Raw genomic sequence first — 25,965 nt, 5'->3', positions numbered from 1 at the left:
GTTAACTTTCATATGCATTAGATTTATTGTTACATTTTCTGTTAGTGGTAGGTTGGGGTTGTTTTGTGGGGTTTTTTTTGTTTGGGTTTTTTTTTTCCAGTCCCCAAACAAGTTTACCAGAGAACTCATTAAAAAAGGCACATTAAATTTAGGAAAACACATTTATGAAGAATCCGTTTCATTTGTGAAGGACTTACTTTCTACTGAAATAAAAAAGCATCCCATCTAAACAAAATATAAATACATTCCTGAACAGCATATCTATAAAAGTAAATAAGACTATTATAAGCTATTTTTTTCTCCTCATTTCAGAAAGGAATTAATCAAATGTCTTGACCAAAACTTAACCTTTTCCACTTATTATTCCAGTCTGCCACATCTACAGGAAATAGATCACCAAACCAGATGGAGTGAATAGATATTTTTACCTCCCAGTGGCTGAACACCAGCTGTGGACTGGCCAGGCCACTAGTTCTCTTCCTGATTTCATCAGCAAAACCAAAGCTTTCTGCTACTGGCAGGACTGCCTTAATAATAAACACATCCGTCCCCTCTTTCATCTCCTCTTGTAACACTCTGCCTTCTCTTTTGGACAAGACAGCATACACGCGACCTGCAAAGACATAATTTTGATGAGCTTACCAGTATATTTATATTCTGCATCATGAAAGGAAATACATAAATATTTATTCAGGAAACTTCAGCATTACGTAAAATACATAACTTCTTTGTTTAGCTAAAATTCTTCCTTGTAAGTGTATCAATTAAGTGGACCCATTCAATTCAAACAAACATAATCTGTCATTACAATGTGCAGAATCATACGAGTAACATTTAATAAATTATTATTACTGTACGGATCTAGATAATGCTTGCACTAGTTGCATTTTATGCAATCATATGGCTATTTCTTAAAAGGGCACTTTGACAGATTATGTGTCTAACTTTATTTCTTACAATCAAATATTTGAGAAACATTACTAAGAAATATTACTGTTTTTCAGGAATCATATGTCAGCTACTTTTAGAAGTTTGTTTGGATCACCATATCCCTATATGGTACTTGTCCCAGATACTGCAGTGCTATTCTAATCACAGAAAACTAGTTTATCTGAAATGCTACATATTTATTATGTTTAAAATGTTCAATTAGTTTTTTAATTAATTCAGTCTTAAGTTAGTCATGGATAATTTTTACTTTTCTTTCCCAAATTAATATTCAATCCATTGAAATGCAGTGTATATATCATTAAAATAGCTGTAAAAACACCCATGTTTGACTTTACAGTAGGCATTAAGTTAATTTTTTTAAATGTTTTTGCAAACTTATGGGCTAAGTATTCTACAGAAAAATACTAACAAATACGTTTGTGTTGATCAAGATAATAAACCCAAGAAAATCTATGTATTGAAAAAGGTTTTAGGAATGCCTTCATTTACAAATGTGAATAGTTAGTATTAGATGTCAAATGAAAAGTACCTTGCTGCGAAGAACACATTTGTACCAATTTCTAGAAGGTTCAAATATTTTATATTATATTGCGCTGAAAAAACATGCATGCAGACTGCTACCTTTTAAACAGCTGGGCAAACCTGACTCTTATTGGAAATAATTAGAAATACACATTACTTCATAATACTTGCCACCTGTTCTGAGTTGACAGAAAGATCTTATTAAATACTGTAGCATGTACATTGATTTGCATATATACTGTAAGCCTTTTGTGGGATACCAGAGGAAATGCTGGAGTGGGTTTATTTGTCTTTATTTCTTAAATACAGAATCTGGTCCTTGTTCAGGAAATTCAGCACAAGCACATAGCTAGTACAGTTAAATCTTCCTGTCAGATGCAGGTAATGAAGCATCAGCTCAGCACCAATCATTTCAGAGTTTATAGTTCTCTAATAAAATGTGGGTTGAAGTGTTCTTTCTATCATCACTGAATTTTATCTGCTTGTGCCACTACCAGGACCTCTTCACTGTTCCTCTGACTGAACTTCACCTGTACTATGCACAATGGTCTTCTTACTGCTCATGAGGAAATTGAGGAAATACTTAAGATTCTGTATTTAAAAATTACAAAAAGATTAAGGCATTCTGAAGATAAGTCACTGATTTTGCCATGCATGTACACAGCCTTTGTTAATATAAGTAAGCCACTTCAAGTCTATGGAAATTTCAGTGAGTCCAGAAAATTCTCAGATATGAAAGGGTCCTATCTCAGTGCAGCTCACAATTCAGTAACTGCTTTAAAATGCAAGTTTAAACATACCCATTGCAAAAGAGCATCACATCATGGTCACTGTACGTATACTGTGTATGTACTACACAGTATATATTAAAGCCATTTGTTAAAGCAAGTAAGTTCAAAACCACTTTATAGGTTATTAATGTTATAATTCAAAATATTTATTTTAGTAATTGTTTTAAGTAGGAGATGTAGAGAACTTTGCACACATATTAATGAGATAAGTAAGATAACATTTATCACAAAGCACTTTAGATTCACATACTCTGGCTATAATTCACTGAAGATTATTCTTTGAAAACATAAAAGCCAGAAGACAATTTATAGCTTACTAAATGGTTTCTAGCTACATGTATTTCATCCAAGCAGTCTGGAGTATTTCCTCAATTAATGCTATCACAAAGCTATATAAGGTCTTCAGTTTTACCACTATGAGCAGACTGCAGTACACTGAAGAAATACTGTTTCTACCTCTATACTAATTAGTTGAATGGATTTAGCAGAATCAATCAACAAGAAATACTGTAAGATCTTCCTATTCAAAATAGTTAAAACAAATTATTTTGCAACTTCAAAAACAGCTTCAAGGTGCTGCAACGTACAGAATAAGTCTGTGCATAATAGGCTCACTTTAAATATGTATTAAGTCCAGCTTCTTAAAATATTTCAGTCCTGTTCATCACTTCACTGAAGGATGCTTCAGTGCGTCAAGTGAAAATGCTAAACAATTTCTGCATTCCCTGCATACTAAAAAAAAGAAAAAGCTTCAGACTGGAAAGAAATACCGTGGAAGGAAAACAGGATCACCATTTGCAAGAGCCTAGGGGTCACCATAAACTTAGCAAACAGGAAAGGAGGAGCTGCTCTTCTATTTTGGAATCTCCACATTTTCACTCACACAACTGAGCCAGAGATAATACTATGAATTGATGTGAATTGCCCCCTAAAATGCGTCATCTAAAATTTTAATAACTTTAATTAAAAAAAATAAAGACATAACAATTGCTATCAAAATCAAAAAAAACAAAGCTACAACAGGTCTGGTAAAGTCCTTTCCCAGCTAAGTTTCACTGACATCAGCAAAATGAAAAGAGTCTAGCTTTCAGTCTCCAGAACACAAAAGAGAGAAGGGAAGAAGGGCTCAAAAGGTAGGAATATCAACAGGCAAAAGCTAATAATAATTAAACATGTGATACTAGTTCAGACCATTCTTCAGCTTTTGGCAGTTTACACAGAACCTCCATAAAGCAAGAGTGTGTAAAAATGAATTTTGCTAGTGAACTAACTGCAGGAATGAGATGCTCAAAGTATAACCTACTGGAAAACATTGGGTGTATGCAGGACCCAAGTTGAAACCCAAGGCCCGTTACACTGGACATGTGTAAGCTTGCAACACATTTCTGTGTTCCTGTCTCCTTGCTCCTCTCCTCAGCTCCACTTCAGTTTATTTTCATTGCCAGAAAAGTCTGATGGAAAAAGCTTTATATACTGAGACAACGAATATAGAAGAACTAGCTTTCTCAGAAGCTAACATCTTCAAAACAAGCAGATTAATGTGAAGATATATCAAACAAAACTGGATATCAATGTATGGAAGACCAGCTGAAAGAATGAAGTTACAAAAGCCAGTGGTTTATCACACATCAACTGCCAAGTCTTAGTGGATAGCATCCATACTCTTCACTTCCCCTAATGAGGACGCAATTTATTAGCTTAAACTTCCATAATAAAAATTAAACCCATGAATTTGTAATGAACCAAGTGCATGTCCATGGTTATTACCACACAACTCACATTCATTAGACTGGACTAATTTGCTTGTATGCCCGAGTCCTAAATTACACTCATTAAATATATAGATATATGCATTAGAAAGCCATGTTTCCATTTGGTTTTATGGCACAATTGATGAGGCAATGCACGTTAATTACATCACTATAAACAATCATGCTTTTTTTGGTAGTGGGTATTTTTGAAAACAGCAATTTATACAATGTTTTTGTTGTTTGAAAATTGGTATCTTGCTTATAGTTTGACATAGTGAGTCATAAGTGTTGCGTTAATGTGCTCCTGGAACAGTAGTGTGTAACACTATGAAGTCTGATTTTGACAGGCATTCTTACATATTAACATATAATTAAAGATAGTTCAAAATGCAGAAGTTCTATGTCATAGTAAGTTGTAGTTTAAGGTAATGTGCTAATAAGCTTACTGCAGGACACCTTTTACAAGGCCTACTAAAGAGCACCTCCAGAAAAGAACAGGATCATGCACCGGTACAAAACAATTGTACATTCAAAGGCATTTCTTTTCCCTACACACAATTATACATTTTGCATATTTGTTTTGTATAACTGCTATCATTATGCTTGTGTGCACAACAGCTGAGATTTTTACAACAAATAACCAAATCCTTGATTATTGTATGTAGGATATACTATAATTTCTGTCATGATTAGTATAGTCAAAGTAAATTTGCTGACAGCTTAAGTGCAATGGAAGTTAGTTTTAACGAAAACCTTGGTGCATTGGATCAGATTCAGTGTGCAAGCAACTCCCATGGAAAACTCCAAGAACAAATGTTAGGGAAAGTTAAGCACTGTTGTAAAGTAGGTCATTAAAACAAGTTTAAGTGGGTGTAAGTGGTAAGGTAATGTAAGTGACATGAATTTGGTATGCACTGGGTTTGCAAAGTGAGCACCTTGAATACCAGAAGGATACAGATGCTACTAAAAAGAAAAATAATCTACAAACTGGACTGTAACAATAATTTAATAGTCTCTCATATTCCTGATTTTACTTCTACATTGATTATTATATTAACTTAAAACATCTTGAAACGACAGTTACTAAGATTGCACGCTCACTTTACAAACAGGATAGGTTTCCTCATCTCTTCATGGAACTAATGCTTAATTATGAGGTGCAATATTGATATTCATATTTACATAAGTTGATATTACAAAAAGGCAACATTTTGTATCTCGCACTTCCAAAAAAGTGTACCATTGCTATTTAAGGATATGTTTCAGATAAGCAAGAAGGATGCTAAATTCTCATTCGGAACAGTATAAATACTACAGGCATCAGAAAGTCACTGTACAAATCCACTGGAGAACTATAAAAAACTTCTGACAAAACTTTTAATCAAGTTATACTTTGAGTCAGTCTAATTTATAAAACCTCACCTTGGAACTCAGAAAGCAAATTCTTGACAAAGGTTTATTTTTTCTGTCTTACCTAAAACTTCTGCAGTAGCCATAATTTCACATGTGTACATTGCTGCCATAAGCCTCTGTGGTTTTGCTTGCAAAGCATAACGACAAGCTTCTTTCATGGTGGCAATCAGTTGTCCAGAGAAGGGACCATAACAATCTGCAAGTAAAACTTCTCCCTTGTGTTTACTAGTTTTCTCAGGTGATTTTGGAACACTTTGACTACTGTCCTGGTGTTCATTCACACTGCAAACTTCATCAGTGCAACTGCTTGTTAGAGTAGTATCTTCATTTTCTTTATGTTCTACGGCATCACACTCCCCTGAATCCTGACTGCTAGTTGACAGCATCTCTCCAACTGTATTTATTTCCCATTTTTCCACTGTAAAACAAACACCCATGAGGGGTTCTTCACACATTGGACCTGAAAGCGTAGCCAGCTGAAATCCACTTACTATGCTGTTGTCAAAGTCTCTGTATTTACTTACTTCTTTCACAGCATTCCCAAGGCACTGCCACACAGACCTTTTATAGCCCTCAAAATTATGTAACAAAATATTGGGTCCACACTTCCGTGGTCCAAATGACCAGATCTGATCAACAGCATTTCTCCACTTTCTTCCCTGCAGATTTTGCTCCAACTTTTGTTTGAATTCCTTGATCCTATCCAGAGTCTTCTGATTTATCTCATGGGTTTTTTTATCTTCATTCAGAGAGGTGTTGAGTTGCTCCATAGTTCGAATTAAGTCACTGTTTTCTTCAAGAAGTCGAGTTACCTCCTCAGGAAGCGGCATTGCTCTTACACTGAGAGTAGCTTGTTTATTTGGAGTAGATATTGTAACAAGCCCATCTGAATCAACCTGAATTCCTTCAGGAATTTTACTTTGGTCCTCTTTTGTTTGGTGTATGACAGCAACTTTCTGCTGTTTTCCTATTTCCTCATTCACCATATCGACTTTTGGAGGTCTTGTTATTGTCTCTCGGAACGGTATAATAGGTGCTGATACACTAATCTGTACCTTTGCAAACCTATAAAATAAAGTTGAAAAATTAGTTTAAAATTTAAAAAATACTTTTAAACTTGGGGGTGGGAGGTAGGGCAATGGCCTTAGCATGGAACAGATGTTCATGAACAAATCTGATTGCAACACAGATTACTAGATAATGAATTTCACATTCAAGCTCTTAAAAACCTTATGTACTTCAAAAAAGAAGCATTGCCTCTCATGTCTTCAGAAAGGAACTGATGAAAATAGAAGAAAAAGCTGTGCCTCTGTGTAAATCACTGGTTCACCCACATCTTGGAAACTATGTGCTGCTGTTTTCTCCCCTCAAACGAGATACAATAGAACTAGAAAAAAAAAATGAGAATGAGGATGATCAAAAGTATGAAAGTACAAGCAGCCTTCAGATGTTTCAAGGATACAACAGAGGCCTACAAAATCATGAGGGGCTTGGGGAAGGCTGATCAGGGTTTACTGACAACCAAGCCACAACACGGCCTGAACAGGCCCTGAACTGCAAAAGATTAAGACCCAGGAAAGCATTATGGTTACTCCACTTTTATTCTTCCCCAGACATCTGCTCTAGGCCACGCTGCTGCAGACGTGATACTGAGCAAGACAGACACCTGATTTGAACCAGTACATCTGTTCATGCAGTGAGATGCTCTGAAAAGATGAAGCACTGGGTAAGCTGAACAGGCTTTTGTAAAGAAGTGTGGAGCCACCATTCTACAACCTTGCAGGTTCCGATCAAGTGCTCTCTCCGCAGCTAGGAGCGCTTGGAGAGGTGATACTCCCATTTTCTGTATAGTCCTGGCACAGCAGATTCAAATCTGTTCACAATACTGTGCTGTCCATGTGCATGAAACTAGCACTGCAGCACAGAAGCAGAAGGAGCATTAATGTAGGGAAAAAAAGCCCCTGGAAAATTCATATTGTGATTAGTTAGTGGAAGCCTTAACCACTATTTTGCTTGCAAACCTAAAGGATCATTCATAATTGTGATCTTGTAACAACTGTAAATATACAAGGCACTACTCTGAAGGTAGAAGCAATGACTGCCTACATTGGAATGCTTTTAAGTTGGCTGGAGGAAGGGAAGAAATGTCAAGTGAAATAGCTACTCCTGAGTATCACCAGATAGGGACACCTTCATTATAGAATTATGCCAGATAATTATTTCCTGTATAGACTTGTCATTAGTAGCAGCCTTCCCTCTGGTATAAAGCAAAACACAATCCCTCTCCCTCATATATCCCAAGTAACTTTATATTGTACAGTAGCTTCAATGAAAATTAAGTGATAATTTTTTTTTATATAAAGTTACTTATGTGAGTACAGCTTTATACAAAACTAAAACATAACTAAAAGAAACTATGGGAGATAATTAAAATAAATTGACCATTAACTACAGACAAAAATTAAACTATCAATTCTATACCAGAAAGCCCTATTATTTCAGGTCATTAAACACTTTTCAGTCTGTTAGAAGAGTTCATATTGGAAGAGTCTCAAAGATAATAAAATTTCCTAACAGAAGAAAACAAATCTGTAATGCTGTGGATGAATCTTATTTTTGGACTAATTAAGAAAAGGTAAATTCAATCTTTGCCTTTAAAGGACCACAGAAAGCACAAAATAAAATGAGATACGAGATAGTAGGTAAAGATTTTGGTCTTTTTCCACACCAAAAGAAAGTAAAAAATACTACCAATGCAGTTCAGCCTGTTATAGTTAACTATAAATAACTTATATTCTGCTTTGCAAGAGTGCTAGCATTTTTAAAAGAATTAGTTTGGGTCAAGAGTTGAAAGATACAACCTAAGATGCTTTCTTTTTTCTTTTAAGCTAAGTTGGGAAATACCCTACACAGTGAAGAAAACCTGTGTTGGAAATAAAAACATTTAGGAAAAACCAAGTACAGCAGACCACAATAAGACAGAATGACAGAAGTTTCAACAATATTGTAGTATTGGCATTTATAACAGTGATAAAGTGTGATTATTAAGGAACTGATATATCATTTGAAGCAATGCTATTAACCAACAGCAATTTTTTTCAGATTAGTTTGTCAGATTAATTATTTGTCTTGAAGTGAGTACTCTGTAGGAAAATTTTCACTACACTTTAAAAGCTATTTCACAAGATGAGGAAAATTAATTACTACTGATTAAAACACTCTAAAAGTAAAAGCTTCACATCTTTGAGTATGCCAATGTGTTATTTTACCACCCAGCTAGAAGTGCCAGATTTGTTAGCTCTTTCATATATTTAACAAACATCTCTGTATTTATTCATAAAGGATCACCTGTTTTATCTTCAAGTACAACTTTATAACTTCAAAATATCCCGTGTGGTATTTTATCTGTTTACTGTAATCACAGGAGCTGAAAATTGCCAATGGTGCCATGGCAAAACCCTGGGTTTTTTTCAAAACTGTGAAATGGATGCTTACTAAGTGCACATAATCAGCATCTTGTTCAAATACATTCAGGATTTAACTCAGCTGAGCATACAGGAATGTTGAAAGTTACCCTTCAGAACTGGAAAATAGCCTGTATTTCTCACCTCATCTGAAGGGGAAAAACAATAGCAAAATCTCCCATGAAATACCTTGTTTGGAAATGAAACATTCCTACCACTGGTAAAATGGTAATCCTGGGTCTTCAAAGATTTGTAACAGCTTTGTCTAGCTATATAATCTATAAAAAACATATTCTACTGATAATTATCTCACTGCTACAATTACAGCCTGTGGCATAGCAAGCTAGCACCAGACCAAAGGACAATGGGTTTTGGTTCATCATTTGCGTATGAAGGTATAAAAATAATGTTCGATACTGCCATCTGAATTAGGCTCAGTTTTTAAAACACATGGAGAAAACAAGACTGTAATTGGAATGACCCGTTTCTAAGGCACAGTTGTTATTTACCTTTATTTATACAACTTTCCTGCTAATGAATGCTTATATAGAACTGTTTTATTATACACATAGAAAGTTAGTTTTTGGATAAAGAAAAGTCACTGACCCCTGTAAAGGAGGTGCAGTCAGATTTTGATGCTGCTATAGTTTACATCCAAAACCAAAATTAACAAAAATCATGTTCCAGTACGCATGACTTAAAGGATGAATTACTTACATGATTGCATGGACACCTGTGAGGCTAATACAATGCATTCAGGAACACTCATACTTCAGCTCTATCTCATTCTAAAGCTGAAATATTTTGCTGTATTCAGTTTTAGAATAGCTACTACTCTGCATCAAGCCTCAGTTTTAATTAGTAGTAACTACAGCTGAAAGCTAGTAGCTAAATAGCTGCCTGCAATAAAACAACCACAACTACTACCACCTGAAGTCATAGATAACGATATCCAAGCAAACACAGCTTAAAGTAACTTATCAGTTTTAATCTATCTAATTTAAGCTTTGAGAAACACCCAAAGGCTCTGGCTTTTGCACTGTGGACTAGATTGACCTAGAAGTTTTAAAGCAACTTATTCAAAATACTTCACAAGTCTGGGAACAGTGATGATTAACATTAACTCTTCTTTCTCTGTGATTGGTAATCTTGGTATTTATAAACCCCCTTTATTAAACCTTGCACTAAACCTTCATATGAGGACCATTAATTGCATCAAAAATTGCTCTAAACCAGATTATTTTAGAAGTTATTAGTCTAAACTCCAAGGAAAGTGCAACTCGAATTAAAAAATAAAATTGAGCTAGGATTGTGTCTAGATTCTTGTTGCAACTAAGCATGAATAAAAGCTGCCAAGGGTTATTATACAGAAAATGGAAGTGAAGCACTTGCTATACTCAGGCAATGAGAGTTAACAGAAATAATTTTGTCCTTTAGTCTGATAACCACTATTATAACAGTTTCATAATATAAAGTTATGCTTTGATGTCAGCTGAAACATTTCAGGCATATCAAATGTTGTGACTGTTGGCAAGAAATAAGGAAGAATGATTTACTACATTTATCTGACAGACTGAGAGTTCAGAGTTGTGTATCCTTCTTAACCACTCATGAGGTCTAAGCAGGTTCATTACAACAGGAGGACTAACCAAAATTTCCTAAGTTCTGGTAAATTTTGCAGAGTGATAAAAAAGTTGCAGAGGAAAAGTAAATGTAATTGTAAGCTTTATCTCCATGGGACTTAAAACCAGGAGATCTGTCCTTTTTGCAGTTTTTCTATGTACTTGTATTATCCTAAAAAAACCCAGTCAAGCAAAAAAAAACAACCCACTCCACCACCATCTTCATTCTCTCTGTTTCTCATTCTGAACAGAGCTATTTAATCCACTCACATTAAGAATTTGCAATGCTCTTTGGACAGAAAGTTCTAAAAATTTCTATTGTAAAATGCAGAAAATAAAACATTCAAAGTCAAAAGATCTAATTTATTACTCTATTCAAAAAAGAGCTAATTAGGAAGAAAAAATAAAAATAAGTTTAGGGAAATTAAGCAGAACATCCATATTTAATCATTTAGATAAACATGGATGACCCTGATCTTTTATTTCTTTCCATATCTCTTCACACCTTTGACAATAAGTATCACTTGAACATAATTTTCCAAGTACACACTAGGAAAACTAAAATTAAATATGTGCCTTTGAAAAAGTTTGACTAAAATCTTGACAGAGACAATTCAGTGTAGTTTCAACTCAGCAGAACCTCCTCAGTTTCTGTAATTACTCCAAAAATGTCAGCTCTTCAAAACCCAGGTGACACAATGATAGATGCTAAGAGCAGAATCCTGCCCCACTACTTCAAGTGCAACTTAAGTATTTTGAACAACCTTTCCCAATATTTTTGGGGAAAAACACGTGGGTCACATTTTAAGGGTATCATACACTGTCTTGATCCCTAGTTCACAATTTGCTATTCCAAACTATATGCACTTAGAAGAAGTTAAACATTTCTACAGAAACACACGCTGAGCTAATATAACTAACATTTCAGACCACAACTTTTTCTCCTCACACTTTAATAGTTAACTGATGCAAGTTTACCACTGTCAGCACTCACATGGAATCCATGAGGAATGGTGCAAGACAGGGATTCCATTCTTCACTTTTCCTTCCACAAAATTGTGACAGAAGGAAAAGACAATTCTTGTCCCACGAGCTAGGACGGTGTTTCTGCTTATGATGCTACAAGCACAGTGTGTTTATGTGCTTTGGTAGTTTGGAAAACTGACAACATTTTCTTGAGGAATACAAGGGACACAAAATGGTCACTCTTGACAGTTTACAGCGCTCTTAAGAAAAGCCAAACCAGAAAAGGTTAGGAATGTAAATATAGGGACTTCTACTATCTGCTCACTATAATCCTATTACCCCATCACATAGCTTTTTTTTTTCCCAGATTTTGACCAATGCCAATAATAAAGGCATTTATACACCTTGCTATGCAAACTGCCACTGAAGACAGGTGCAACCAGTTTTGCTCTATTTAAGACATTACATTCAAGTGAGGTGTATCAATAAATAATACTATGTTTTTAAAAGAGGTAAAAATGTGTTGCACTAAATTGTAATGAGGATAACCATTAAAGCACACAACTAATTTTACAAGTGATCCAGTCTAACTTCCATAAGAAGTGATTGTTGTCTGATATTAACCGGAATGAATATGGGTACAGAAGGAAGACAGACAACCATACATGATTAGGTTTACATTTAGGTTTAGAAAAGAAAATGACAGTAAATGCGTGCATACAGAAGTACCAGAAATTTTTTAGTAAATGAAGTTCTAGGAAAGGACCGTTTCAGACAACCATTCTTCTACCATTTGAAGAAACATCAGAAGATACTAAATGTACATACTTACGCTTGCAGAAGATACTGCTCATAAGAGAGCAGATCAACACTTTAAAAAAAATAATCAACGTGAAGAGCAAAGGAACGGGATAGAGTGTGCACATACAATTTTGGTCTTGGTGCTTTCTAATTTTTGAGAGTTCATTTATCAGACATGATTGCCCCCACAGTTTTTGTTTTGTACAAATGGTACATTACATTCTTAATTGGGACTCCTGAAGCTACTGCAATTTATCATTTCTACAAATTACCTAAAAGGTGTATAAGATGTATAGAAGTGATGAGCTAGTGGCTTCTGCCCAACTGCAGGTAATTTTATAGCTACAAAGAGGTACATTTATGATCCAGTGGTAAAAACTGTTGGTGGATGAAGCTTCTATTTTATCAGAATATAAATCAAAGATATGCATCTGACAAAGAAATACAGCAGACACCTACTGAACTAAAAATATTTCTTCCTCCTTGCCCCTCTAACCTTTCTTTCAGGTCATCCAAGCAACGCTGAAGATGAACTTCTCCTGCTGTCACTAGCACATGCTCTCCTGTCTCCTGGATTAAAACTTGGACACATGGATCAGCTTGGTTTAAAAGCTTCATTCCTCTGACCAGCTGAGGCATATCACCTGGCAAAATAAGGTATTATTAACAACATAATACTGAAGAAGGAATAGGTGAAGTAGGATAGACTTAAAGTGAGCTACAGTAACACTCATTTTAATGGAAGGCTAAACACAAATACAGATGTTAGGAATACTCAAAAACTTTCAGCAAAGTTCTGAGGTCTTTCTGTGGTCTGCTTATGAATCACAAAGAGTGGTATGGTTTAAGAACAGCAAATGAAGACATAAGATATACTCATAATTTGTCACCAAGAATTTACGTACTGATGATAAAATTCACATTATACAATCATAACCATGGTACACATTTGAATGGATTGCACATTTTTGTTTTACATAGTTTTACAACAGGTTTAGTATACCAAGCTAGCTATTGACTATGACTACGTTATCTTGCTTCATATATACAATTAACTCCAGCTCATAAACAGCTCACAACTAATAAAAAAATTGAATGTTATTGATATGGATGATTAAAAATTTCAGGATTTCTCACCTCATTTTCACAAATTATCAAGAGATATAAACTTTCTTATTTATTACAACTGTTTAAAGTCATTTTTCAGTAAATAACTGTACTTCTTTGCAATCTTTCATGGCTAAGTGTAGCAACCTGTAAATTGCTAATGCTTAAAATGCTCCAAAGACACAAATAATAACATGTTAACTTTACTGAAATAAAAGCAAAAATGATTCCATATGGATTAATGGATTACTTAGAAGGCATAAGAGTGAATGAAGCACAGGAAGGATTTAAACTAGCTGAAAGCCACTGAAAAGCTTTAATTCTATTACAACCTGAAAAGGGGGAAAAAATCAAGAATGTGAGAGCTTTTCAGTGAAACAAAACACAGCTGTCCCTAAAATGAAGGTGTTTAAAAATAGTTGCCTTAAAGTTAATGGAGCATCTACAACCACAGCTGAGTCAAATTTGGCAGATTACATCAAAGCTATGCATAAACACCTCATGTCAGCAGCCTTTCACAATTAATACAATTTAAAAAAATTAATTATGATTCCTTTTTCTTATTTTACATATGGACTAAAGAATACCCACAGGCTTTCTAGGAATGCATATTCATATTCAGAAGGAAGAGTGACATTAAACTTCTCATTCACTTGGAGACTATTAAAAGTAATATGATATTGTATATTCAATGCTAAGCTTTTAAGGGTCTAATAGAAAAGTATCCTTGAAAAACAGACATAAAAGTAAATAGCATGTGGAAAAAACAGAGTGTTAGTTCACATGGCCAACACAGTTGAACAAAGACTTTCAATCTTGTCAACAAATAGTTGCTAAGCTGTTCAATTGCTTTCTAAAAAACATGTGATATTAGTGTTAAAAGTATTTTATAACTGAACAGAAAGCCAGTTATTTTGGTTCTCCTAACACTACAACAACAAATGGAAATTGGACTGAAACTCAAATATAGCCAGAGATATACTACTCTCTGGTTGGGGATGGGGTTGGGGGAGATAGCAGTACTGCAAATTTGTACCACGAGCTTAATGATAAAGCATAAAAGAATGTCAGCAGAAGTGAAAAACCCCAAAATACACTTATCTTCACAGTAAAGGAATATCGAACCTTTAGGATCACATAACGTCTTACTTGTGGAACAGCTAAGTCTCACCATAAAGGGCACAAAGAGCTCTTCTGTATCTCCTCACCTACTGAGATATGAGCTAGCCAGCTAGAATTCACAACGACAATAAAGTATGGCCCTCTAGGCAACATATATATTCATTTTATACTGGGTCAGTCTCTGATTCAGTGGATAGATCATAAACTAGCCAAATCACTAAGGGTGGGAAGCTGCATTGCTACCACATTGAATTTGCATTACCATTCCCATTCTCCTTTAAACTTACTTGGATGTTTCGGTTCAACAGCTACCCGAACAATCGGTGTAGCTTCAAAGTTGAGAGGTGTAAATGGTGGACAAGCTGGTGACGTTGACAGCGTTGCAGACTTTAGCACAAAATCTTGCAGGCCTCCTATTCCTAACAGAAATTGGAAAAAGAAAAGCAAAACAACAAAAAAATCATTCACTTTCATATTAAATGAGACTAAAGACATGATCAAGCTAAAAAAAGCTTATTTTATTGTAATAACAAAAATCAGATTCAAAAATTCCTCACTGCTCATATAAATAGGTTAAAATATTTGTGCATAATCTGGGTACTCAAGTCTCTGGTGTGACATTTGATATTTAGTCTCACAGCTCCCATTGCATTCCATCTGTATTTTAAAAAGGCACGTTATAACTCTGAAGAACAGAAAGGACATGAGGACTTTTTTCCCTTCTAATATATCCAATCCATTTTACAGCTCAGACTTATTTTTGGTGGTTTAAATTTAGAAAAGTTTAGACTACAAGAGCCCTCCAATGGTCATCTACTCCAAGCTCCATCCCAAAGCAGGGCTAACTTCAAATTTGGATCAAGTTGCTCAGGGCCTTGTCCAGTCAAGTTTTAAAAACCTTTAATAATGGAGACTGCACAGCCTCTGTTGGCAACCTCCTCCAGTGCTTAATTACTCTTATTGTGAGGAATGCTTTCTTTTTTCTTCTTCCCACCCCTTCCCTCCCTTTATGCCCATTTGGGATTCTGCAACTTGAATCCTGTAAAATTTAATTTATCACATAGTAAGCTATTAATTCTAATCCTAATGTATTTCATAATGCTGGCAAGTTGAAGAAAACTGAGCTTAAATTGTAGTGATAAGAAAAAATATAGAAAAAATATCAGCTATAAATCTGCAAAATAGCTGCTGTAAATGCATATTTAGTCTTGGCTGGTTGGCTGGGACATTTAAGACAATTTGAAATTATTGCTTTCAAATTCCTAACCAACAGGACATCATTCATAATTTAATCACGAGCTATAAAAACACTACCAAAAGTGTTTGAGTAATGAAGACAACAAATAAAGCTGATATTGATACACTCACTTTTCCTGATTCTCCTTCAATCATAAGCAATGAACATTGCAGTACTTCTAATGGAGTATAAATTAAATGCACATGTAACTTATTATGAGAAAACTGAAACCTTTAGCTCATAATCAATACCTACTTAAAAATGAAATTCATATTTGTAGATTGCAGTATATTTGTGCTCCTTCCTCCTCATTCTCTCCTACATGCCAAAGTAGTGATAAGCAGAGAATTTCTTAACCCCAGCTCCCCATTATCACTGTAATACTTTTCCAGGTTCTTTTTTTGGCTTAGTCTTCTTTATTTGAGGCCAGAAACAGAGAGTCAGCTTCCACCCTATGAGATCATGAGGGAGTTTAAATTCTGAAAAGCCAGCCTGCTGCAGAGTTATCATCTGCAGAATCGGGCTGTTTCTACAGCTCTGAAGGCTGAATGTCTGGCTAGTAGGATATGCCAAAACCCAAAATGTCACTATTTAAGAAAATCTGCCTCAAAATAACTGGAAGCAGAACAACATTCAACGGCTTTAAATGCAGGATAGCAGATGCTACAAAGAAAATAAATCTGTATAAACTCTGTGTTGCACCTGACCTATGACCAGCATGTATTTCCTCTTTTTCACTTATTCAACATGTGGTTTGAATGAAAAACAAATGCTGGATCATCATCACCACCAGGGACTAAGAAAAGGGATGGGTGCATTTTATTTTGATCTTCTCCAGCTGGTAAAAGGAAAATGATTTAGAGTGGGAGGTGAACAGCTTCTTTTCACAGTGTAATGTGAACCAGAGAAATCAAGTTACTAAATCTTACTTCAGATAGACTCACTCTTTTCTTAACACACATTACTGTACTCTTACTACCATAAAGAAAACAAAGTTCTCTGCTCTTTTGTTTCATGTTTGAAGGTAAAAATACACGAATTATACTAGTGTCTGGCAAAAATAATACACTAAAAATAAAAAAAATCTGTCGGTTTTCATGAAAATCTGTTAGGCTTAAAACCTGAGTGTTTCAATTGCTTAACTGTGTGAGCTGGCATAGAGCAGCGGCTAGCCCTGATGGATCTATTTACAAATTCTTGGCAAAAAAATCCATAAAGATTAAAGGTCTTGGACACTTTTTTGCATAATATGATTATGAGTAAGTAACTGCTAATATTATTTTCTGAATAATATTAGAGGAAGATGTAACATAACTAATTCCAAAGTACCACATGACATGTCAAAGGAAGAATTCTAATTATACTGATACATAAATCTTAAACCTATTTATTGTTCACCTCACTGAAATTTACACATACTACTTGAGATCACAGATCTCAAATGTGTATTAATACGTTATCTACTTGAATGGTCTTAGAAAAGGCACTCCAAAATTAAGCTTATAAATATGCCTCCCATCTTAAGATTGGTTTTGTCCTGTTCAGCCCTTGAAAAAAAGATATCATCATAACAGATGCATTCTACTTCACACTTGGTTTTGTAGTACAATAATTTGCAAAAAGAAAGGGACCAAAGGTAAGAAAAAACTGCTTAAGCAAGGAAGGTGAGACAAACTACTGCTCCTTTGTTTTAGGTTGGCTTAAAGAATGAAATACTAAAAAGCATTGCAAGTATTTTTGAATAGTCATCTCTCAAAAAACAACCTAGTCTACAAAGTATGCAGTCTGTTACACAAATAAACATGCATGCCAGTAGACAGTTTGTTGTACATTGCTTTTATTTATTTATTTTTAAGAGAAGCTAGAGTTAGAAATGTCTATAGGAATTTTTAAACTCATTAACTTGATCAGGCAACTGCTTTTTATTAACTTTGCCTGTGGTGTGTCACCCACCTAATTTCTATACAAAAGAAAATGCTGAATTCTGACTGTTCGGGGGAGTGTGTAAACTTCAAAGACACAAGAGTTTATTAAAAACTCCTTATTAGAAATATCACATACTTTGCTATATACTGTGTAACACTACTTCTAACATTGTACTTGGTAGCAAAGCCTTTTCTTCCCAGTCAGGAGCCAAATCACCTTCACAGATTTTATAACATAAGGCAAAAAGCCATATCTACTGAACAGTTACTACTGTATTTTTTTCTTGTGCATAGTCCTGTTGAGATTAAGGGGACTACAGCGTAGAGAACCACAAAGCAAGCTATCCATGATGAAAAGTCAAGCCTACCAAGGGATACCATGTAAGACTTGATGGTAAGTGTGAGACTAGATTATTTTTTCTTAAATTCATCATCTAAATGCTTTGCTAATATTTTTGTTTTGAAAAAGCATTCCCACATACTACTGGTCAATAAAAAACCAGTGTGCCTGAACTCAACTGGACTTGAATAATAATGGGCACTGAAAAATATCACTACCCAGGGCTCTGTCTATGTGCCAAGGACTTCACTGAAAGAAAGGTAATGTTACAAAGCTTAACACTCAGATGGAAACACCCAGACAGAGTAGCATTAGTTCCACAAACTTGATACCATCTTTAAAAGAAACAGGCAGGACTTCAAATATTATGTGGAGATACAATTTTAAAAAGATTACAAATTATCTCTTATCCTAATGAAGTCAATGCTACACATAATTGTTTATCAAACTGAATTTTGCTAGCATATTTTAAGAGTATTGCCCACATTTATAGAAATGTAACCAGTTGCGTACTTTTTACATAGACTATATTCAGATTACTTTGACAAATCATTCACAGTGACCAACAACAAACATATTTCAAAGTATTAAAGTTAGTATTTCAACAGTAATTGTCAATCTGTAGGTTGAAAATAAGACTTCCTCTTAACAGACAAGGAACTCATTAAAAGCCTGTGACATAATGTTAAGACCGACCTTCCAAGTTTGGTTGGTTGTCATTTGAAAGTAGACCAAATCATGGTGTGCATCAGGGAGAATTATTACACAGATGGAGATTTACAAAAGTCTTTCTTTTGTTGAGTCTTTTCTATTACTTGCCCCAGAAGATAAGTATACTAAATCAAGTATATACCTAGTTGTATCACCAGCGTTTTTACCACATGACAGAAACTAAATGGTAAAAATAGATAAGAACATCACGACTGAAATTTTCAAAAGCAGTAGGAGATTTAAGACAAGTCTCCATTTACTTTTTGCCTCTATGTCTTGCTGGTAACCACTACACGTTAGACAATAATTTTGCTGCCTTTAAAGATAAAGTACACTTTTCCAGCTGAATTCAGCCATAAAGATCTGAACACATAACAGATCAATTTCAAGATATATGTAATTAGTTTCCCTTGATGTAGAAAGATTTAGCATTTAACGTTCTTTCAAGATGCAAAAATGAAGCAGACACCACCACGCATAACATTTTCAATCAGATAAGGAAATAATTTAGTTTGCAGTGTGAAAATCAAACAAAGAAGAATGAAAGCTGTTTAAATTTTAACTTCTGCCACATTGTTTCTAACCTCAGCACATTAGTTCAGTGGATCTTTATCTTCTCTCACTGATGATATCACCACTTAAGAATCCTTGGCTGCTTTGGAATGGAGACATGTCAAGCTTTGGACTAACACTGTAAGGAACTAAGTCAAGCAAAAAGCTAACGTTAATCTTCCCAGTAAGGCTCTGTCCCCACTGAAATATATCGCTTCTTATCAACATTGTTTGTTCAGAAAGATTAAGACTTTACAATATGTAAAGCCTCCTGGTTTAAATGCTCCATGCACTGCACTATGTATCAGTGAAAAAAGACCATGCAAACTCATTCATAATTCATGTAAAGGAGGTATGATGCAAACTTCTGTAAATCTACACAATCTGAAATCTTAAAACATGCATGTGCCTTTTGTTTCAAAGGGAGTGTACAAACAGACTAAGACCTCTATAATTTTCTTTGGGTAGTAATACAAATACTTTTTTTTTCTCCCTAGTGAGAGACATTTGAAAAGAAATATTTTTAAAAGGTGCTTTAAAAAACACATATGAGAAAATAAATTCACCAATCCACCTTAAAAATATGATTGGCTCTTAGATGTTTCCACTTTCTCCTTAAAGTAAATGGGCTAAAAGCCAACTAAAACAAACAGAAAGGCAAAATGTATTTGGCAAATAATATTAAAATAATGAAAAAAATAATGAAAATAACTCCATATCAATAAACACTCTCCTTCAAACCTATCCACAGAATTCTCCTTTTCCTACTATCTACTATAAGCCTAGAAAAAGATTATACCATTAGCACACTGTTACCTGTTAGGGTGACTAATATTGGTTCACTGTTTCCATGTACACTTTAAGCATCAGCCCCCATCCTTCCATTACTATCCCTACTTTAAAAAAAAAAAGGGAGGGGGGGGGATTTTGCAAGGGGAAACTGGCTTCTGGTAGGATCTAACTCAGTTACAGTAGTATGCCTTTTATTTTTGAGGAATCTTAAAACATTTTACAAATTACTGGTTAAATGATAATTACCAGTTAAATGATGGTAATTGTAGGGAGTTTGGACAAGTAGCTACTATGGCATAAGAATACCTTGTATTATACATTTATCGCCTCAGATTTTAAGCATGTTTCTCTTGAGTCTCATGGGCACTGCATAGAGACATCTGAGAGCAAAACTTGACCTTTCTGTATTAGAAACTGTTTCTGGAAGGGAAGGGAATGTAAATCAAGACACAGACCACATTCTGGTTGAGATTTCATCAACTTTTCCCATAATACAGACCACATGTTAGCACAGATTGCCGGTGAGCCTCCTCTTCTCATCTGTAATTATGCACTTCCCCCTCAATTGTTCTTACTTGCTTCTGAGGCAAATGAAATTGCTTGTATGGAAAACAGAACATTGTAAAGTATGTGCATGATTTCAGCTGTTCTCAGTACTTTCCAATATTTTACAGAAAAAGTTAATTCAACATTTTCTTTTGTATTTCATTTCCTCCTTCCCAATGTGGTTTTTTTTGAGCTGAATCTCTAAAAATCACCAGTGTCCAATAAACTGTAGAAGCCTCTGTCCCAGTTTCTTCATGAGTTTCAATGAAACAAGTTCTACCTAAATATGTGCTAGAGATTAACAAGCAGAAACTAATTGAGTTCCTCAATACAAAGGTGTTAAGTTATACTTTTATTGTAAAACTTTACTTTTAGGTTCACAGCAGTTTGAGGGCAAATTGAGCATAACTTTCTGATCAGATGAGAGTAAACTCAGCCATATTATCAATAATGTTGTGGCAAAATCCCCTCTCCCCAAGGGACACAATCATGCAATAAGACATTAAATGCAATAAGCAACTTCTGACACAAGAAGCACCTCAGTATTTCACTACTGAATCATCAAGTAGTAAAAGATGAAAAAGTGCTAGGGGACCCCACTGAGTTCTTTTAGGAAAAAGACTAGCAGTTCAAAGCTGTGTGCTTTTAGAAGAACTGCAAGGAAAGCAATAGTATTATCTAATAGCATGTTCCACTAAAATCTCCTATTGCAAGATTACAGTTTCAAAGAGGATTGCAAATATATATAATGAGTAAACAAGCATCATTTATCTTCTGCTGAGATTCTCTGGAAAAAAATTCCATATATTTGATTAAGTGCATGATAACTGCATGATAACATACATTTCCTAACTGTTGATTGAGTTGACAATTGTAATTATGAACTTTCCTATACTTTTCTCAGACTAGACTAAAAACAGTTTCAAGGAAACTATAAAAAAACTCTTACATGAAACAGTAACATCTTTCAAATTATAAAGTGAATGGATAGAGATCTACCTGCACTCAGTCTTTGTGAAAAAGCAAAGCCCAAAGCTGAGTCAGGAATTTGCTTGGTAAAATACAAATTTACCTTAAAGTAAATAGAATTAAACCAAAACCAGTTAACATTCCAAATCTGACTTCTGGGTTTATAAATAGGTCTAGTCAAAATGAAATATTGATTTCCTTAAGTTGCTTAATGATGCAAATAAATATAGAAGATGAAAGTATTTCAGATAATGATGTTTTTCTTATGCTGCAAAATTATTTCATTTGTCATGCCATAATAGTTTTTGGAGCTCAAAACTAAAGTAAATGATCCTGACTTTTAAATATTTATGGGTAAACTTAATTTTAGCACAGAAACTCATAAAGTTCATGCTTAGATCTGTAACTCACCCCCATTCCTCTTTACATATTATGAAATCAATGCACTTGTAGCTTCACAAAAAAAAGAAATATGTAAAAAAACCCCAAAAACTTTACTCCAATTTAAGCTACTTTAATCTTTTAACTGTAAAGCATTCTTGATAAAGGCACTAAATGGTACCTTTTGTGGTTTTATAAAAATTTTAGTACTTCTACCAGCAGTATACATGTAATATACTTTGCCTGAGCCCACACATTATAATTCCTTTCCACACACAGGCTCAACTTGACATGACTTGAAAGCAGCGATACTGATCAACAGTAAATATGTGGACAGATCTTTGTACAATGCTATCACATAGGCACTGGAAATCCCTTCAGTTAGCCTGTACATCAAATCAATGCTTCCATTACTGCATGCAGAAAGCATTTAGCACCATACAGACTCTTCAAGAGTTTCTGAAACACAAACCAAATTTTAGATTTATAATTTCTTTAAATAAATGATTTTAATTTGACCTGACAGCAACACATCTGAATTTACTTAATCTTTTTCTTAAATGACCACCAGAACTTCAGAGGCAGTTCAGCATGGTTGTTGTCCCAGACAAATGGAATTTAGGAATGGTTGTTTCAACATTCTTACTTTGATAATCTAGAAGTCCTTTGAAATGCTGATTTGCTGAGTTTTTTAGTAGTAGTAGTAAATGTGCTTTTGTAAATAAATTAATGAAATTGCATATTGTACTGGAAAACAGATCAGCTGAATTCATATGGAAAATTCTATGCAAGGGAAAGAATTTTGCCAGCAATCCTCCAAGGAAAAAGAAAGCCTTCTAGACAACAGAGTGTTAACTACACTCTCTAAAGAGAGTATGCATTTTTTTTTGAGATGAGAAGTGTCTCACAGGTGTAGCTCTTTCCAGGAAGCCTTCCTACTTTGTCCCACAGATAAACACATGCTAGTCATCTACTGATGATTTCTACTGGTTCAGTGAGAAAAGTATTTAACAAAAAACAAAAAAGTGCTTTTGTTTGTAATTCCTATATTGAAACTCTCCAAGACTTCAGCTATAATGTTGACATCTGCCTTGTGGAAAACAGGAAAAGATGGGCTACTGACCCTTCATAAAGCTGTTTTGTACATAATTATAAATTGATAATAAATCTTATGATAAAAAAGTCAACAAAACCCAAGAAAACATTGAAGTGTTTTTAGAATACTTTAGTTAGGCTTGATATTAATATCTAATTAAGTTTTGCAAAAGGAACGTATACTAAAAGACTCAGGATTCTTCACCCTCAAAGTAGCAGAAGGACAAGACAAATATCTATGTTCCAGCAGTCATCTATCAAAAACACAGTTTACATTGCTTATATTTTGGACATTAAAGTGGAAAAAATTCAAAATATTTTAAAAAAACCCTCTCTGGCTCACTGAATATATCATAGTAGTTACATCAGAAAAAAAGCAGAGAAATTGTAATTCTACTCTTTTGTAGGACCACCATTAATAATGTTAGCTTACGCACACATGCTCAGTTCTGGATACCTATTAAAATAGGATCCTATTTTCTTAGGTCAGTAACATAAAAAGATTATATATCAGAAATATTAATCCAAACAATCACTTCTCACTTCACTCTATTAAAATGTTTTTAAAATATTTCGCCCACATTGAAATGTACATACAACTTCAGAAGGCAGGGAAGGGGGAAGCAGCAGCCCAAGGCTGAGGGGAAGCATTGATTCAATTGTGCTCTGTCAGATTGAACATGAAAAGTGTTTAACATTAGAGGAAAGGAGATGAAGGCAAAGTCTTTCTATTTAAAAATGTAGTAAAGTTCAATATTTATTTTTAAGTAGACACTGGGAAGACATAAAACCCCATACAATATTTCAATATTTTTATGAGAGTACTTGAGGCAAGATGCGAGTGAAGATCTAAAGTTCATTAGGGTTTTGAGCAGAATTGCATACTGAATTCTTTTAATGTCTTGACCAAATGCTTCCCACAACAAAGCAAATAACTAATCTCAGCTAATAGATCAATAACATCAAATGATTTCTTCATAAATCAGACTAGTTATAACATAGTCTAACAACCAACCAACCACTAAGAGAAAATGCCATTTTAGATTTTTATTGAGTTATAGTAATGTGTCCTGAAAATGGGCAGACTTCATGTATATACTGTTCTCTTAAATTGAAGATTATAAAATATAAGTAACATCTGTTATTTCCCAGAATCAATTATAAGTGGTGTTAAAATTAACGAGGCCTTTAGGCACTGATCTTGCAAGGAATTAATTTTAATCTGTAGAAGTCTTGGAGGTTTTGTCATGTTTGCCTAGAAAAATCCACATGAACATATTGCTACAAGTTCTGAATTACGTATCCTAGGTACATGGGGAATTTAGAATCTACTACTAGAAGTGCCAATTACAAAAGACAATGGTTATTATAAAAGCTTATTAAATTTTGACCACCCTTGTGCTGATTTTAGAATTTACTTAACTGTAGAATCCCAATATACTTGATCTGCATTTCGTAAGTTAAGAAAAGAACGAGGCCTTCATCATTCAATACAGCAGGTAAATGCAAAGATAGACTAATCAGTTACTAGGGTATCTCAGACATCACAAGTAGAAGCGGTGTACCAACTACCAAATGTAGTAATTGTACATTTGTGCATTGTACAAATGTGTACAATATCCTGTGGGAAATGCCCTACTGAGTCATTGACCATTTATCCTGTTAACTTGTAAGACATGCAAGTAACTAATTAAAATTCAATTTTCCAAGACCTGACCCAATGCCTAATGGTCTCCTTTAAAGGCACACATACACCACCCCATTACATCTGCCTATAAGTGATTTCTGCTTGCTTATTTTGTTGCCTTGGTAAATATGGCTTTAAGTGTTCTGAAGTACCATGAATAATGGATCATTTCAGTCTACATTATGCAGAAGTTGATGTTTATTTTAAATACAATAATTTTCAAGAAGGATAAAGAATAATATAAAATTTGACTTCAAGCTAAAAGAAACCTTTAAATAGCTCATTTTTAATTACAAGCAATGATATTTTGGGGAATAATGAATCAGAAGAAAGGTTCTAACAGAAGAAAGCACCTTTCCAATGGCTCGGTTAGGACTATTAGACATAATGGGTGTACAAACAGACAGCATGAGAGGGAACAGAGGATGCCTTAAACACTTGTTATATCAGCAGCCTAGGAAGTTACTGATAATGAGTTGTCATGGCTCTACTTTAATAGCAAAATAAATTCCAGAATAAACAGAAAATGCATTCAAATTAAAAAAAAACCACGAAGAAGTTACTGCCACACGAAAACCTATGACTGGGCCATTAATACTGATCTTAGATTAAAAGGCAGAGATATGCTCCAAACACATCAAATAAAATTTAGCTGGAATAGTCACAAATTTTTAGTGAAAAGTAAAGGCGGAATTCCAGGAAGTTATTTCAAAACACAGACATTAATCACTGACAAAAGTACCCAAGAAATACAAAATTCTGGAGTTCTGCTAGCCCTTCATTTTTCTGATTAAAACAGGGTTTTGTCATAGCAATTAAAAAAATTCTTATTTTTCCACAAAATTAGAACTATTTAAATCCTGAATTTTACAAGTCAGCTTCACATGAAGTATTTCTGGCAGTCTGCATCTGTGTAAACTAAGCATACTAAGATGATGTCTATTTAAAACATAAAAAAATTACCTAAAAATTAAGACTGCTACTCCTTATCCCCCCAACCTTTTTTCCACAAAGGAAAGGAAAAAAGACTGCTGTTTCCCCCCTAATTTCTGATTACTTCAGTTAATGTATCACTGAGAGTTACTACTGTAATTCGTATTCCATATAACGTTGACTTCCTAAAATATTGCAACATATTAACTTTTATTAGCTCTAGGTCAAGAAGAAAATGGGAGAAAATATACAGGTCATTCCTAAGATACAAGAATTCTTAAGACTAG

General features: G+C 34.4%; 1 protein-coding gene across 2 annotated transcripts in view; it reads right to left on the bottom strand.

Annotated features, from left to right (window-relative positions):
* Positions 1-25,965, bottom strand: part of EFL1 (elongation factor like GTPase 1) — an 82,578-nt gene that overhangs the window by 14,333 nt on the left and 42,280 nt on the right. For both annotated transcript variants that reach the window (XM_049812519.1, XM_049812520.1), the window contains exons 16-19: positions 14,798-14,929; positions 12,778-12,925; positions 5,490-6,493; positions 429-613 (exon numbers count right to left, since the gene is read on the bottom strand). In XM_049812519.1, coding sequence (XP_049668476.1) covers positions 429-613; positions 5,490-6,493; positions 12,778-12,925; positions 14,798-14,929 — 1,469 coding nt within the window. The remainder of the gene's footprint in view (positions 1-428; positions 614-5,489; positions 6,494-12,777; positions 12,926-14,797; positions 14,930-25,965) is intronic.

This window comes from Accipiter gentilis, chromosome 10 (assembly GCF_929443795.1).
Source record: "Accipiter gentilis chromosome 10, bAccGen1.1, whole genome shotgun sequence".
Lineage (NCBI taxonomy): Eukaryota > Metazoa > Chordata > Aves > Accipitriformes > Accipitridae > Astur > Astur gentilis.
The sequence above is the reverse complement of the archived record's forward strand: the minus strand, read 5'-3'. Positions and strand labels throughout refer to the sequence as shown.